Source organism: Syngnathoides biaculeatus, chromosome 13, assembly GCF_019802595.1.
Source record: "Syngnathoides biaculeatus isolate LvHL_M chromosome 13, ASM1980259v1, whole genome shotgun sequence".
NCBI classification, from domain to species: Eukaryota; Metazoa; Chordata; class Actinopteri; order Syngnathiformes; family Syngnathidae; genus Syngnathoides; species Syngnathoides biaculeatus.
Window position 1 is genome coordinate 16,763,825 of NC_084652.1, and position 18,353 is coordinate 16,782,177.

At 42.7% G+C, this 18,353-nt stretch overlaps 1 protein-coding gene across 1 annotated transcript in view; it reads right to left on the reverse strand.

Annotated features, from left to right (window-relative positions):
• The window catches only part of LOC133511224 (neuropilin-1a-like), a 60,022-nt gene extending 42,010 nt beyond the window's left edge, over positions 1-18,012 (reverse strand). The window contains exons 1-3 of the mRNA XM_061839950.1: positions 17,625-18,012; positions 17,248-17,422; positions 2,361-2,542 (exon numbers count right to left, since the gene is read on the reverse strand). Of these exons, the coding sequence (XP_061695934.1) occupies positions 2,361-2,542; positions 17,248-17,422; positions 17,625-17,715 (448 nt within the window). The 5' untranslated portion in view covers positions 17,716-18,012. The remainder of the gene's footprint in view (positions 1-2,360; positions 2,543-17,247; positions 17,423-17,624) is intronic.
• Between the last annotated feature and the right edge of the window lie 341 nt (positions 18,013-18,353).

Genomic DNA, 18,353 nt, shown 5'->3' on the forward strand with positions numbered 1-18,353 from the left:
TCCTCACAAGGGTCGCAGCAGTTCTGGCACCTATCCCAGCTATTATCACCGGGAGAACATGCTAACTCCACACAGGTAGGGCTGGGATTCAAACCCCGGTCCTCAGAACTGTGAGGTAGCCCAGTTCGCCTTCTTTTTAGGTTAAAAAGCAACATCACTAGTTTAACTTCTTTTTTGGAATGTACAACATCTAGTGTCTTCTCTTCTTAATAGTAGGAGTAGTAATAGTAGTCATAGTAGTATTTTTATCTGGTCATCATATAGCAACATATTCTACAACACATTTTCTACAAAAATACTATAGTTTGTTTTCTTTTCAGGTACATGAGAATAATCAAACGATAAATCTTAAATACTGTGCTTGTATTAGCTGAATGTAAGTCAACCATGCGATCAAGAAACCGTTTTTGGATGCAAAATGTTCACATCATTTGCTTTCATTTGTTCCCATTTAAGCGAAATAAATCATATCCAGTAGACGACCTCATCAGTCATGTCGACCCACTGAAGTAAACTGTATAAAACTGAAATATGAAAGAGCCACCATAGTGAGCATTTTGAACTTTAAGTAAACGCACACACACACACACACACACAAACAAACGTACTGTCCTACTTATTCTACGCCGCTGCATTCATTTTCAGGTCATGCCTGCTGCGTTCAAGGACAAGCATTTGCTAAACCAGCCTGGGGTCCCGCACACCTGTCCGCTAAACATGGGCACATACAAAAGCTGTCATATGCCATACTGATATCTGATCAAAAATCTGCATTCATATCTTTATAAAAGCAGACTACTGGTTATTTAAGTGGGATGGTGTACATAATGGAGTGTCTAGTGAGACTTGTTAAATGTAAGTATGTAAATGATATTCGGGAATGCGGGATGGATCCCAAAGGATGCAAAGGAAAGGAAACGCTACCGGGAGACGTCGGCATTCCCTTAAGCTCGTTAATCACGTTCAGTCAGCGTGACCACAGGAACAAGTAATATACACACATGGCGTCTCTTTTTTTACATAATGTGGAAGATTTGTGCTCTTTATTATTGCTTTCATCATCTTTTTTTTTTCAAGCTAAATTGCTGATTTCTTTAATGTTGTTTTTTCCCTTCCATAACAATGAAGGAATGAATACAGGGAATCCTCAGGTTAAAACGGTCTCACCTTAGACGTTTCGACTTTACAACCCCGTCCCTTGTCCGCCATTTTGTCTGGCAAATGCTTGTCTGTGTTTGTGCGCCGGGAGTATCTTTGCATTTCTCGCCCTCCTCTTTAGACATTACGGCCCCAAAGAAGAAAGCTTTGTTTTTTAGCAACGCTTCTGCAGCCCAAAGAAAATCCATTACCATGGAAACGAAGCTCAAGATCATAAAAAGATTGGAGAAAGGAGAGACACCAACACCACCAAGGCTTCAGTCAGTCAACCGTGGTGACAATTATTAAAGACAAAGCCTGTATTTTGGCGCATGTGAAGGGATCCGTTCCTATGTCAGATACAATGATCACAAAACAAGGTTATTTGATACTTGTCGGGATGGGAAATGAGGATTGAGGACCAGGTTCCTTGGCAATACCTAAGCACAGCCTCCCCTTCTTCTTCTCCATCCACCTCTCAGCAGTAATGCTAAGTACGTCATCTTGTTTATTTGTTTTTTTATGCGAATTATTTTGATGTAAATTTTGACTTTAACGGCGGAATTCGACTTAAGTCAAAATTTGAGTTAAGTCGCTAGTGTAGGAATGGATCTCAGTTGTGGACCGAGGACTCCCTGTACTTTCTATGGCGCTTTTGTTTGCTGCCAGTATTACGTTACACCACATCAAAGTTTCATACATAATTTTTCCTCTTTTTTCCTGTATTGCCCTTTTCAATGTTTTTTTGGACAGTTATTTCAACACCATCATCTTTTTCCTGTATTGTTTTCCCTTTCACTCTCTGAATTTTGTGCTTGCATCATGTTTTCCTACCTTCTCTATGTATTTTTTCTCTATTTCTTTCTTCCGTTTCCTACAATATTATCACTTTTTCTCTCTTACTCTGTTTTTCTCTCTATCATTGTTTTATGAGATTTTTTCTAAAAAATAAAAAATCTAAAATGATTTTTTGTCTACATCACTGCTTTCTAGAATACTGTTTTTATTATGTAGCGATTGTTTTCTATGATTTAGTTTTTTTCTAGATTGCGCTTTCCTATGATAGTTTTTCTTTATGATGACAGCTTTCCTTTTTTTTCTTGCATCATTTTCAATCGTGTTGTTTTTTACATCACTGATCTCTTTGTCACTCACTCACTCACTCACTCACTCACTCACCTCACTCACTCACTCACTCACTCCTCACTCACTCACTCACTCACCGGTCTTGAAAACCTCGTAGCGTAGGGAGAACCCGGCCCCGTGCGTCTCGTAGTCGGAGACGAACTTGATGAGGAGCTGGTCGCCGCTGGAGATGATTGGCGAGGGTGCAATCTTGCCACAGAATTTACCCAACATGGGGGCCAGCTCGTCCTTGCCGTTGTATACCTCAACATAGTCGTACCTGTGGAGACACGACAGAAAACGTGCAGTAATAAAGTTTTAATTAATCTAGTAAATACAGTATTTGCATGAAAAATGAAATAAAACATTAGGGAAAAGCAAAAAAGTGAACAGCGTAAAGTAGACCGTGAGACCTGCAATGTTGGTATCATCAAGAACATTTTTTTGTAACATGAATGACTTTTTTTTTTAAACTAAAAACTATACAACTTTATTTCTTTAAAGAGACCACATTTCTCCCAACATTTTTTCCTAAAAAAGAATATAATTTTTTTTTTCATGAATTGGACACTTTAAATTGCCCCTAGGTGTGATTGGCTCAAAGTGCCCTGCGATTGGCTGGCAACCAGTTGAGGGCATACCCCTGCGCCTCCTCCCCATTGACAGCTGGAATAGGTTCCAGCACTCCTGCAACCCTTGTGAGGATAAGCGGCTAAGAACATGGATGGATGGATTGTTTTATCACATGATGTCTGTCTTTGCAACTATTTTTTTCAACAAGTAAAAGTTTTTCCTCTAGAATAAAGAAGGAATTCTACCTTTGTCTGCAAAAATAAATACGAGAATTTGACGGCAAAGTTTCACGATATTGTGAAAAGTTACCTGGAAGTGAAAGTGCAAATTATCCTTGTTGTACTTTGTAAAAGAAAGCGCCACAACTTCACAAGGTGATTACCACGCATCAATTCAATACAAAGCACACAATTCTCCAGGACTAATTGGTTATCATCGCTGTCACTTGTGCCCCAATGAAAGCATAACTTACCTTTTAAGAGCTGTTGGACCTTTGGGCAAACCACATCGTCTTATGACGGTCCGCATTCCATGCAATAGACAGTAAGTTGCATTCTTGCATAAATATCAATAAAAGAAGACAGACAGGGACCCAGGCCCCTCTCGAAGAAAAGGGGGCGAGGAAGTCATATGACAGCCCCGAAGCTACAGGAAACAACAGCCGACTTAATGAGACGACAAGGGGAGACTGTCTTTACGGATTAGCGGCAGATTAGTGAGCAGATGCACAGACCGGTGTGAAGCAAATAAGAAAATGACAGATGAGACCTTTAAGTGCAGAAGAGGGACGGAGGCTGTCCGCAAATTTGCTAGCAGACGCACATCTGGAATGCATGACCACACGCTCACACTTAATGTTGTCAGTCACACCATCATTTTTACCTTTGTGGGAAAGGATGACTGGAAATTGTATTATATGCATGCCAGATCATGAGCTGATGCATAAACAAGTCACTTAAGTCAACACTCAACAGGATTTTTGCTTCCGTACAGTGATGACGATCACAATGCGAATCCATTGAGCTCACTCCAATTATGATAAATGATCTGCAATTGCAACGTAATATGATTTTGAGTTTTCAGCAAAAGCCTCTTTTGCGCAATGTAATGTTATTCCAACTGTTGGACTGAGCTGACCAGTCATATATTTTAACAAAGTGAAAACGCATTCGTGGGTAGCGTCCCATTTTTGGGAAATCATGATTTTCACGCATTATATCCTTCACTATATGAAAAGATGTAAGTGTTTTATTCTGAAGCCATAATTTGGTATCAGGAGAGGATAACGCATCGGTCAAAGTTAGCACGGAGTTATTTCACTTTCCTTCCTGACCCAACATGTCTGCCTCAAGTACACATGGAGTGTTTTCCAAGAGAAGAAAGGGAAAAAGGTCAGTATGCAACCAAGTTTGTCTTCGAAATGCGAATCCATCAGTATTATTAATGCGTAAGTGTCGTTCTAGAATAAGAATTAATTAATAAACATATCTCTAGTGTGTACCACTTCACAGAACTGATAACATACCTGTCCCAGTTTTGGGACGCTGCCTGCAAGAGGGTACATCTTTTTTAGCCTTTGTTTTATGCGTTAAACGAAAAAGAAGTGTTATTTCCTTGATTGTTGCCTGTTAGGAGACTTTTATCTCAATAAGGCAAAAAATTGCCACCCTGCCCATGAATGGGAATAATAATTTTGTTCCCTGCTGTCATTGGGCACAAGCATGTCTTCGTGTGAGTTTTTCTTTGTTGGTTTTCACCACTTTCTTCTTGGAGTCGGCACACTGTAACCATTGAAACTACATACTGAATTTTTTCTTTTTGAATGATTCAGGGTGGTAGTAATGGAGAGGCTGACAGATGAGGTTAGACTGGTATCCCCTTGGACCATAATGTTCGCAGATGATATTGTGATCTGCAGTGAAAGCAGGGAGCATGCAGAGGAACAGTTAAAAAGATGGAGGCACACACTGGAAAGGAAAGGAATGAAGAGTAGCCGAAGTAAAACAGAATATATGTGCATGAACGTGAGGGGCAGAGGAGGATGAATAAAGCTCCAGGGAGACGAGATAGCGAGGGTGGACGACTTCAAATACTTGGGGTCAACAATCCAGAGCAATGGAGAGTGTGATAAGGAAGTGAAGAAACGGGTCCAAGCAAGTTGGAAGAGCTGGCGGAAGTTGCCTGGTGTTCTATGTGACAGGAGAGTCCCCGCTAGGATGAAGGGGAAAGTTTATAAAACAGTGGTGAGGCCGGCCATGATGTACGGACGAGAGCTGGTGGCACTGAAGAGAGAACAGGAAGCAGAACTGGAGGTAGCAGAAATGAAGATGTTGAGGTTCTCGTTCGGAGTGAGTAGGTTGGATAGGGTTAGAAATGAGCTGATGAGAGGGGCAGCCAAAGTTGCCTCGATGGTTTGGACATCTCCAGAGGCGAGAGAGTGAGTATGTTGGTAGAAGGGTGGTGAGGATAGAGCTGCCAGGCAAAAGAGCGAGAGGAAGACCAAAGAAAAGGTTGATGGATGTTGTGAGGGAGGACATGAGGACAGTGGGTGTTAGAGAGGAGGATGCAAGAGATAGGCTTAGATGGAAAAGGATGACATGGTGTGGAGACCCCTAACGGGACAAGCCGAAAGGAAAAGAAGAAGAAGAAGAAGAAGGGCGAACGGGAATGTTAGTCCCGGTTCCAATCAGTTCTCCACTCTTGATACCCCACACTAGTAATGACTCACACCTATGATGACACAACAATACTTCAGGTGTGAGACAATTCAAATCACTCAAATTGCAAAATATACATTTCAATCCATTTTATATGAAGATACGATGCACTCCAATCACATCACGATGCGATTCACTCCCCTTTCGACGCGATAACAAGTGTTTCTTTTTATTGCAAAATGCTAACATTCACTTCAATTCAGAAGTGATCCACTTGTTGAGATTTTGTCACATACAAGCGGCTTCTGTGTATTATTGTCCATCTAAGTCTTGCAGACGCTGCAGATGGTGTATGTGTGTGTACTGCATTTGCATGTGCGTGCGTGTATGTGTATGAGCACTACATCGCCACCTGCCATCACATACACACTCGCGCACAAACATGTCCATCTTTCTCCAGTTCGCACCTCCCCCATGTTCACAAAAACAATACACTTCATTTACTTTCTATTTCTGTTTGCACACACACAAGTAGACACACAATCAGAAATGATGATACAAACTATCCGGAAAATAAAGAAGACTGTCATTGTGGCCGAAAGCTATTATCCCCCTCCCACCAAAAATGAAAAGTGGGCCGAGCGTCCTTCACCTCAGCCATGTGCAAGACGCCTGCTGGGAAATCAAAATGGGAGCTGAGGAGGTGGAAACGAGGACGAAGAGGAATTTGTTCTCATTTAGGCTGGCACAAGAATGCAATTTAGGAGTCCAATTGTGTCTGAGATGCTGTTTTAACGCGTCACGTGAAACTGAATAGGAAGTCAGCCATTTTGGTTTGAAGTAGTCACTTGGGCCAAGTCCAAGGCTTATAAATTGACAAACGCCTACAAAGGTTATTTACACTTTTTGGAGGCTTTATAGTCAACTTATTTTTCCATGAGTCTTTAATTGATTTAATTGATTCGAATGCATTTTACGCACACCAGGTTGTGTTATTAGCTAGCATCTTCTGCCTCACAATTGACAGGTTCTGGCTTCAAATCTCGGTTTGGCCTGTCTGGCTCACCTGCTGTCCTAATGAGGACCAGCACTGTAGAAAATGGATGGGACATTTTTAAGGACAGCCGTCCATTTCCCGTACCTCAGAGGGCATTTGATACAAAATTCCTCTAACATCCATCCATCCATCCATCCATCCATCCATTTTCTTCACCGCTTATCCTCACGAGGGTCACAGGGAGTGATGGAGCCCATCCCAGCTGTAAACGGGCAGGAGGCAGGGTATACCCTGAACTGGATGCCAGCCAATCGTAGGGCACATTGAGAAAAACAACCATTCACAGACAATCACACCTAGGAGCAATGTAGAGTGTCCAATTAATGTTGCATGTTTTGGAATGTGGGAGGAAACCGGAGTGCCCAGAAAAAACCCACGCAGGCATGGGGAGAACATGCAAACTCCACACAGGTAGGTCTGGGACTGAAACCGGGACCTCAGAACTGTGAGGCCAACGCTTTTACCAGTTGATCCACTGTGCCGCCTCCTCTAACATTGTCATTGTCAAAATCGTTGTTTTCAGGACAAAATCGATTTGTTCACAAGTAAATCACAACATTGCGTCAAACTCAGATGTTTAAGAGAACAAGGATAGACTTACTGCCAGAGTTGAGAAGTGTTCCTTGAACAAGAAATTACGTAAATGTTTTGGATTCACATTAAACAAAAATGCTGAATTTGACAAATAATTTGTCATCACATTTCCATTTAATGAGGTAACTTTAGGCACAATGAAAGCTGAGAAAGGCAATGTGTGTGTGTGTGTGTGTGTGTTGAGGGATAGGACGGAGGTGGTCCAGACTTGTCACAGTCAAGTAGGAGTGATACACTGTTTATTGCTTTGCCTTCGTCAGAGAGAAGCTAATGACTGAGTGTCGCAACACAAAGAGCCTTTTTCTTCGGTAAACATGCGCACACACATGTACCCACGTGCACACACAGGCAAATAAGTTCTTTTACACAAAATCTTTGTATAGCGCTGTCTTGAGATAAGCGTTACAGGACTTAAGAGTTTTTGAGACATGAGCTGTTGTATGAGTGATTTTATTGCTTTGACTTGTGAGCAAAAGAATGATAAAAGTGCTGCATGATGGCAGCGAACTCAAATGAACTCACTCAACCAAGCAACAGTATGGCAGATGGTGAACAACTCCCCCCCAAAAAATGGGCTTGAAGCTCTTTATTATTTTTATTGACAAACTAAACTCCTGGTACTTCACTACAAAAATACATGTATTTAAAACGACCACAAAGCATTGCCTTGGAAAAATCTAGTTTGCCATAGATAGGCTAAAGAATAGCATGTTGTGTCTATGTGGCGGCGTTATAACCCTCGAAGGAACAAATTTCTGAACACAAATGGAGCAACACAAAATATTTGAAAACAAAATCGGCAAACAATATAGCAATACACATTGGCATATATTCTTTATCCTCTGTGAAGAACTACTACTATGACTTCAGATTACTGAGAAGTAATGACTGTCTGTTGCCCCCAGGTGGTCAAGACGCACACAACAGAAGGAGCAGCACAATGTCCATTAAATCCAGGCATAAAAAATGTGTCAAAAGCTGGTTAATTATTTTTTACATTCTTAATAATTATGTAATTACTTATGGAGAGCTATTTTTCGTAATGAAATACACATTCGATTTTTGATGGCGGTGGGGGGGGGGGGGGAGTGGAATAGGTTTGGCATTGATTGTATAATCACTCATTCACGGGGAAAAATGAAGTAGTATCCATCGAAGTAGTATCTATCTCGCCATCCAGAAACACCAATGGATGGATATTTCATGATTTTCAAGCCCTTTTTCGATACTTTTGGCATCATTTAAATGACTTATTTAAGACCATTTTTTTTTTCAATTTTTACAAACTTAAAAATGTATGGCGGCACGGTGTTCTTAGGTCCGGGGTTCAAATCCCGGTGGAGTTTGCGTTTGCCGGTCTGGGTTTCTTTGGGCACTCCGGTTTCCTCCCACATCCCCAAAAACATGCATTCATTGGAGACTCGGAATTGTGATTTTGAGTGTGAATGGTTGTCTGTCTCTATGTGCCCTGCGATTGGCTGGCAACCAGTTCAGGGTGTACCCCACCTCCTGCCCGATGTTAGCCAGGATAGGCACCAGCACCGACGCGAGCCTTGTGAGGAAAAGCGGTTCGGAAAATGACTGAAGAAAAAATTATCCAGTTAATTAAGTCTTTTGTGTTGGTGAGGGTTTGAACCTCAATGGACTGTTTCCTGTGGGAAGGATTCTGCATATGTATATCTTGTGTGGATGCGTGACACCCCCCCGGCAGGAGGTCACCCCTGAGGCATTCCTAGCAGACTGGCACGACACATTCCTCCAGCACAGAACCAAAAACAAGACTTTATTGTCAACTTAATTGTCAATGGCAATTGTGCACTCGCGTTTTTGGTCCCTTCCTCTCCGTCATGCTTATTTTAGAGAAGTCGAGTTGCACTCTTGACGGCCTGATAACGAAATCAGAGTCTCATGACTGGACAACATTCGCTGGCGCAACAGTTTGATTTCTAACCAGACCGAGACCAGAGTCAGAAGACTTAAACCTTCGATTGTAAAGTCATGTTATGAGCCACTGTTAAGAATGAAACGGTAGAGTCAAACTTAACTAAGTTTAACTCGTGCATGTTTCTCAGTTTGTTCACACTATTTTGGATTATGAATTTATCTTATGGACATATAATTAAAAATTAAAATGTAAATTTTATCGAAACCAACACTGATTGAAGCATGCAGGTTGCCATGACACTTTGTTTTAATAAACCAAGTGTTGACAGTCAATTTTGGGTTCTGACGGTATTGTTTTGAAAAGGTACATTTTATTTTCACTGAACGGAGTCTGATTTGTTCATGTAGATTGCCATCATTTTGTTTTAATGAACCAAGAATCAACAACCTTGCGTTATCAGCCGAATGTTTTGATCAATTTATTTACAATAAAATATATATTTCTGCTCAACGAAGTTTAACTGATGCATACAGTTTGTTGTCACTGTTTAATAAACCTAGTATAAACTACCTTGGGTTATGAATACTACGTTTTGATGACATTGCCACCAAGCTGAGTCCTAATGATGCATGCAGATTTCCAGTCATTTGCTTTACTTTAACGAACCATCAACTGTCAAATCCATTCGGGTCATCATCGCTTTGTATGAATTATTCCACTGTCAACCCTCAATTTTGGACTGAAATTACATTTTGAGCGGGTTCTTACCAATCAAGCATATATTTTCACTGAACTGAGTGTGCTGCATACAGGTCCCCATAACTTTTTTTAAAATCATGTCATTATTTTGAATCAATTTATACACATACATTTTTTTTGCCGCTTATCCCCATGAGGGTCGCGGGGAGTGCTGGAGCCTATCCCAGCTCTCAACAGGCAGGAGGAGGGGGACACCCTGAACTGGTTGCCAGCCAATCACAGGGCACATCGAGACAAACAGCCACACTCACAATCACACCTAGGGGCAATTTAGAGTATCCAGTTAATGTCGCATGTTTTTGGGATTTGGGAGGAAACCGGAGTGCCCAGAGAAAACCCACGCAGGCACGGGGAGAACATTCAAACTCTACCCAGGCGGGGCTGGGATTGAACCCGGGTCCTCAGAACTGTGAGGCCAACGCTTTACCAGCTGTTACACTGTGCCGCCTTGACATCAATATTCAAAACAATTTCCATCTATCTGTTGTCCGTACCACTTAACCCCTTTAGGGTCTCGCACTTGCCGGAGCCTATCCCAGGTAACACTGAGCGAGAGGTGGGGTACACCCTGGACTGGTCGCCAACCAATCACACGGCATATATAAACAAACATTCGGATTCACATTCAAACCTACAGGGAATGTAGAGTCTTCAATTAACCTACCATGCGTGTTTTTGGGATGTGGAAGTAAACCGGACTGCGTGAAAAAAAACCACACACACACACACACACACACACACACACACACAGGCACTTGGAGAACATGGAAACTCCACAAAGCCAAGGTCGGATTGGAACCAGAGTCCTCATGAACCGTGAGCCAGATGCACCAACCCCGGGTCCACTGTGCTGGCAATTTTGACTGTAACAGGAAATCCTGAAGGCATGACAAGCGCATGTGACGTTTACGAGGAAGTCAGGTTTAAGGAATAGAAAGTGACTTAGAAAAGGCCACCAGCGGAAAAAATTACCGTTTGAAACATGAGGAGAAGTAGTCACGGATCGGTCATGAAGGGTGAGGTCACCGAGGTAGTTTCATAGTCATGCTGAGTTACTGCGATTATGTTTGAACATAATCAAACCACTGTTGTTTTAGTACCCGCTGGCATCCATGTTGGCATTGACGATGCCTCCTGTGGGAGAAGCCAGTAGCTCAGCCAATTACGGAAAAAAAAAAAGACGTCCTGAATTATCCCGCCACCGACGCATGTTCCCAAACCAGCGCCTGCACTGTGTTTTTTTTTTTCCCACCGCTCGCTGAAGATCGGCACTTTGGCAGCAAGCGACACTATTTCAGACGTGAGATGAGACCGAAGTGTTACTGCCGCCGTCTGTTCACTTTTCACGTTGACGGAATGAGAAGGGCATCACTGGAACATGACTGGATTATCATTTCTCTTTTAAAAAGATGAAGATGAAAGGTGCTGATCTCTCTTTGAAGGCCATTTGCAATATTGGATAGGCTATAAAAAATGAATTTAAAAAAAAGTTGAATTTGAAACTGTCCTTGAAGGTAACAGAAGGCTTGATTACATAAACTGATCAACACACCACGAACAAACGTAAATTAAATAAACATTTGAGTGCGTTTTGAATGCCAAATGTCGAAATTGTGATCTTAAACTGTCCCTGAAGGCAACGCCAGACTTGATTAGATAAAATACTAAGTACAAAACACGCAGAAAGAAACAATGGTTGATAGGTTGGTGAGAGCATATAGAAAAATAGGTGCATACCGACCCTTTCAAAAAAAGTTTATAACGTGGAAAATTGTATTTATTGTTATAATTCCATTCAAAAAGATAAACTTTCATAGATTCAGGGCGCACAATTTAAACAATTTCAAGTATGTCATGTCATTATCCTAGCCGTTTATCCTCACAAGGTTTGCAGGAAAGCTAGAACCTATCCCAGCTTGCTTTGGGCGAAAGGTGGACTACACCCTGAACTGGTCACCAGTCAGTCGCAGGGGAGATATCAACACCATCACTGAGCGGGAATCGATCCCATGCTGCCTACACCAAAAGCAGGCATGTGAACCACAACACCATTAGTGACTCCCCAATTTCAAGTATTTGTTTATTTTTACACGATTTGAGCCTCCAGCTCAAAACTCACAAAATCATGAGTTAAAAAAAATGAAATACATTACTGTGAAGAAACCAGGCCACATTTTGCAGGCCATAAATATTTAAAAATGATTGTCAGACATTAATTATCTCAAAGCACCTGACTGGTTTCCAAAGTGTCATTAAATTGCTCCAATTTGGTTCAGTTGTCTCAGTTGGGTTCAATGTGGTGAAGACTGCAGACTTGACTCCCGGCCAGAAAGTATCTTTGATTCCCTCCATAGGATGGATAAGCCACAAAGGTTCATAGCTAAGGAGGTTGGCTAGTCTAGTGGAAGTAAAAAATGTGGCAGGAGAACATGCACCAGCAAAGAGAAGATTCAAGAATCTAGCAGGGATCCAGACAGAGTGTAATGAGGCAAGAGTCAAAGCTTCAAAAACCACCACATTCAGACGCATCAGTTCAAGCCACTTGTGAACCCGAAACAATGTAGGAAGCGTCTCAACTGGGCCAGTGGTGAAAAATCCTGTTTTCAATTGGAAATGACGCTTTCATTTGGGAATCAAGGTCCGAGGGTTTGGAGGAAGACAGGTGAAGAAAATAACCAAAGGTTGCTTGAAGTCCAGTGTGAAATAATCAGAATCAGTCGTAATTTGGGGTGCAGTGTCCAGTGCTCTACTCTACTTTTATAAATTCAACTTAACCGCAAAAGTCAACCAGAATCTTTTAGATTACATCTTCTGATGACCTTGATGGAGATGCTGATTTCATTTTCCAGCAGGGCCTGATCCCCTGCCCATACCGCCAGAAGCACCAAAACTTGGTTTGATGCCCATACCATCGGAGTGACTGGCAAAAAGACTCAATGGATATAAACCCCACTGGGAATCTAGTGGGTACTATCAAGAGGAAAATGAGGGGCACCAGACCCAAAAACACAGAACAAATGACACCAAGCATCAAAGAAATCTGGGCTTCCATAACTCCGAGGCGATACCACGAGCTGAATGCCGCAATGTGGCTGAAGCAAAGGGATTCCAAACAAACTATTGAAGATGAACATATCTTCTTGAAAGTACCATATTTTGATGGATTCGATTTGTTTTTGTAAAGGGTCTGTATATTCCAGATTTTTGTGATACCATTAAACCTGAACTCACCCAACCTACCCTGCACATTCACTTTTTCACCCCGTCCCTTCTGACAGACGCTTCCGGACATTAAAAGCAAAAACTAACAGTTTTTATGCCAATGCCATTGGGGCACTAAATGAGCGGCCTCAGCACAGTAACAGTTCTGTGGAATACCAGTAATCTTTTTATTACTGTACTTATCAATTAAAGTGTTTTATTCTTTCAAAATATTTTTATAAACTTTTATTTCTTAATTTTCCTGGTAGTCCTTTTACTTATAATTGTATGGCTGTACACATATATTTTATTTTTCATAAAATGATGCCCCTTTTAGGTGACTGGACACTTCAATATCATGGTACCTGTGCAAAGACAATAAAGACATTCGATTCTATTCTAAAAAAAAAAAAAAAAAAAAAAATCATACATTAATGAGACTCATAATCTGTACAACACAACTAAAAAACAAGCACAAGCCTAATGGAACATCTGAACTTTATTCCGGGTTAATGAGAGACATTTTAAACGATACCAGCTGTCTGCTGGCTCCCATTCAACATGAGTTTCAATGTGATGTGCTTCATTCATTTTCTACCACAAAAACCTTAATTGGAGACTCTAAATTCCCCCAAGGTGTGATTGTGAGTGCGACTCTTGTCTGTTTCCATGTGCCCTGTGATTGGCTGGCAACCAGTTCAGGGTGTACCCCGCCTCCTGCATGATGACAGCTAGGATAGGCTCCAGTGCCGACGCGAGCCTTGTGAGGAAAAGCGGTGAGGATAAGTGGCTCAGAAAATTGATGGATGTAAAGATAAATAAAGCGAAATGTGAATTTCACAGCTTTTATGACATTTAAAACAATCTTGGGGTTTTGTGTGAGGAAAATTGTGATTTGGCAGTGTCCCTGAAGGCAACACTAGCATAGCTCGAGTTCTAAAAACTGTTACGATAGACAAATACCAACTATTAAATGTGGGTATAAAGATGGCAAGATATCACTATGGATTTTAAACATTTAATGACATTCGGAACAGTCACGCGGTTGTTTTACAAGGACAGCTGTGATTTCAGATGGTCCCTGAAGACAATAAAAGACTAAACAAAACTGTAAAAACTGTGCATAGAGAGGTTAATAGCAAGATTCTCTTAGTCTTCCACCTTCTCTGTGGACATATTTGGAACATTTGACTCACTCCCAGAAACAACGGCAGTGCCGCCAATTCAGAGAGCTTCGAGCGACATGTTGCCCTCATCATCCAACACAAACACACAACAATGTAATCATGAAGGAGGCCCCCTCAAACATGGAGCTGCTGCTGCTGCTGGGTGGGCCGCAACCATCAAACATAAGATTCAAACAGCCAAGTAAATATGCACAAAGCCAATGGGAATTGTGAAATTAGTGAGAAAAAACATGCGCATTGCACATGACCAATTGACACAAGTAATGGGACGCAGACCTTGATCAATCAGAAGTTCCATCCATCCATTATCTTTTGTCGCTTATCCTCACAAGGGTCACAGGGAGTGCTGGAGCCTATGCCAGCTGTCAACGGGCAGGAGGCTGGGTACATCCTGAAGTAGTTGCCAGCCAATCGCAGGGCACATGGAGACAAACAACTGCAGTCACAATCAGACCTAGGGGCAATTTAGAGGATGCTGGAGTGCCCGGAAAAAATCCATGCAGGCACGGCGAGAATATGCAAACTCCACACAGGCGAGTCCGTCATTGAACCCGGGACCTCAGAACTGTGAGGCCAACGCTTCACCAGCTGATCCACCGTGCCGCCCAATCAGAAGTAGTGTCTTTTACTTTAAAACACTTTTTTCTCCTGTTAGCATCTGAGCGCATGTGTCCAAACTGCAGTTTCTTCACCATTAAGTTGCTGACTGTGTCCCAATAGTTTGTTCCAAAGTCAACATTTTTGTTCAATTGAGTGTTGTGTCCCAATTTATCATTTTCTTCACTTTTTTTTATTATACTGTACTTGTATCCAGATTTCTTAATTTTCTCCACTTTCTCACTCTGTTAGTGTCCCAATATATTTTTTTCTAACTCACCCTGCCCCCCTCCCTTAATATATCCCACTACTGTTGTACAATTTTCTTCACTTCTCACCACCTGTAGGTGCCCCAAATACTTTTGTTCAGACTTTCGTCACTTTTCCTTTCTATGTGTCGCAATACTTTTTTGTCCAAGCACGTTTTTCACCACTTAAGCTGAAAGAAAGTCTTCTGTTTGTGTGGGGACGATAAAACATACCTTTACCCCCTCCCCGCCACGTGCCTTCACTTTGACCCCGCAACACACATACTGCAAACGGGATCAAGAACCAAGAGCCCTTCTTTCCAGGCAGTGTGTGCATCCATAAAGACAAGCTCTTGTTTTTTTTTTTTTTTTTTTTTTTGACGCCGTCTCCTCTGTCTTCTTTAAAGGCTCCATAAAGGCCTGGTGAGTAAATCACAGCCGCACAGATGGTCTCCTCTCCACTACTATTGGATCCTGTTGCACACCCGCGGGACTCATAAGCATTAGCGCAGTAGACGCTTTGTACTTCTTTTGCCCCCCCCACACCCCCACTCATATTTTGTAATGATCTAATGGTGTGTGCGTGTGTGGGCGACGCAGTGAGCAACAGTGTAACGATGCCCTAACACCTACAACGTGATGAATCAGACGTTCGTGTCTTTATTGGATATTATTATTGTTCACACAGTGAAGAGTTAACTGCTGATCCCGTTTGAACTGTGCTGTGAACAAAAACAGCAGCACCTACGGAGGCACATAAACAGTCTCTCAGATGAACAGAGTCATACTTTGTTTAGAGGATTAAAGACTGCTACATTAAGTCACTGAGAGCTGCTAGTAGGATTCTAATACGGCATACTTCTAAAATAAGAAATTATTTGAGGGTATTATTAATAATTAATGATCAAGTATGTGGAGTCGCCGATCATGTTGATAATTTTCTTCTTTAAGGCCCCGTCACACCATGACGTTCTGGTCAGCGTTCTATAGCATTTAAAATTAAACGTTGATGAATGCTGGTCTCGGTGAGAACTTTTGTGCATGTTCAAAACTTTTTTTTCGGGCCCGGCGTTCTCCGCCGATCCCCAGCAATCATTGACGTTCACCAGCGTTCAAACAACGCTCTTCTGGCGCTATCCCGGCGACCATGGGCGACTACCAACGTTTCCTCAAACGCTATAGAACGCTGACCAGAACGTCATGGTGTGACGGGGCCTTTAGCGATGACTTCCGAGAGACGCGTGGCCACTCCACAATGCTGTGCACATCCATGCTTATATAATCTAGGCGCCAACATATCGGCTCCGAGGTCTGGTTTTCGTTTTTTTTTTTTTTTTTACATTTCACTTTATTTCTCCTTGATTTCCTTGTAGAATCTGCACATGTGGTCACTCCACAGTGTTGTGTGGGTCAGTGTTTGTGCTCTGGTGAGCTACGCCACTTTTTAGTTAAACCAAAACAGCCTTGTTTCTTGATGTTTGGCTTTATTTATCCAAATTTGTGATTTTTTTTTCGAAATAGATGCCAATGTGTTCTCGCTCCACAATGTCGTGTTAATTTGCACTGCCCAGTCTGCCTCCTTTCCTGACGTTTTACTTTGTTTTTCCAAAATAGTTCCAATTTTTTCTCAGCACGTTCTGTGCATCCCCAGTCTTCGTCATTTCTTAGAGAGCATCCTCAACCGCTATTCCAGGACACTCCGACGCACGGTCACACAATGCACATTGCCCACAATGTCGTGTGGGTCCATGTTTGTGTTCCAGGGGGATTTTCGCCTCACTGATTAGCTCTGTCCTATATTTTGGATTGAGCTTTATCTACCTAGATAAGATGGTCAAAATTTGAAGAATCTTTCCGTATGCATGATGTTTTAATACCTCGCCATGTCTTTCAAAGGTGAGCATTGTCATCTTTTTAAAGGCTTAATATTCACTTTTGAGGGAAATCTCCTTGATCTAAATTCTCACCAACAAACCAAACAAAGACATTGTTATCTACTGTTATCAAGCATGTAGCACAGAAGCCGCGGAACCACATATTTTCCTCTGCAGATGTCCACCCTCTCTCCCCCCCAATCATCATCATTCAGTCTCACCCCGCACCTCCTTGTGACAGCTGCAGTGAGGTCCAGCGACCAATGGGTGGCAGAACAACCCGCTGGATCCATATTGCGTGTGCGCGCGTGCGTGTGTGCGTGCGTACGTGCGTGTACTGTGTTTCATCTTACTTGCAGTCTCGGTCCTCGAGGTCGAAATGCGGATTGAAGTTGATGAGGATCTTCTGGTCCGGCTCGGGTGCCGTGATCACCCAAGTGCACTGCACCGAGGACGGGTAAGCGCCAGGGTAGCCCGGTGAGGTCAGGTAGTCCGGATAGTGGATGTCGATGGCTTTGCCGCACGTGCCTGAGATGAAATGTCACGTTAAATGTCACCTTTTGACGTTTGACACCAATCCAACATGTATTACATGCGGACACAATGAGAAGAGCACCGAGGGTGCCCTGTCACTGGAATGAGTTACAAGTGGCAATTTAAGACAGACAGAAGTGGACCAAATATATGCGTCGTCCCCCCCCCCCACCCCCCCTTCCCGCTCGGAACGCACCAGTTTGGGTGAGCGCAGCCGCCAGGACGACCTGTGCGAAGAGGAGGACCCAAAACGGTCCAACGCGCGTCCTGCTGCTCCGGTTCAACATCCCGACCGCAAAATCTCCCCGAAAATACTCGAGAGTTGTCGTCCTCCCCAAAATAATAATGATAATTTAGGAGAAAAAAATGTGCAAATGATCTCAAAGTAAGAGGTTCATCTTTAACTTGACAGGTCCTGGAAAATGAATAATCCAAATGGTGGGAGGAATTCCGTTAGGTCCGAGAGGCAGGTACGCGGTCTCCCACCTGGAATAGAGCCTCGGGGTCCGGGGGGGGGGATCCTCCCTAACGAGCCTAGGAAATCCGGAGCTATGGAGCGGGGTAGATGCGACCCTCTCGCCAGAGCGCCGAGGCAGACAACATCGCCCGCCCGCTTGCCTCCTCACTCTGGAGCTTTTTCTCCGCCCCCCTCTTCATCCGTCACGGCGCCGATGTCGGGGGCCAAACTGTGGAATTTCCACTCCCACAAATCCAGCTGCGAGGCGGCCAACGAGGAACTCACGCCGGGATAATTCGCAATGTATATGTTTACAATCAATACATCAGTCTTTTCTTTTTCCGGAGACGTTCGAACCGACAGCAACTCAAAATTGTTACCTTCTCCTGTGACGTCACTCATGAAGACCTCCGCGTAAGGCTCACCTCATAACACAAGTTCAAATAATTGCCGTATAAGTTTCTATAA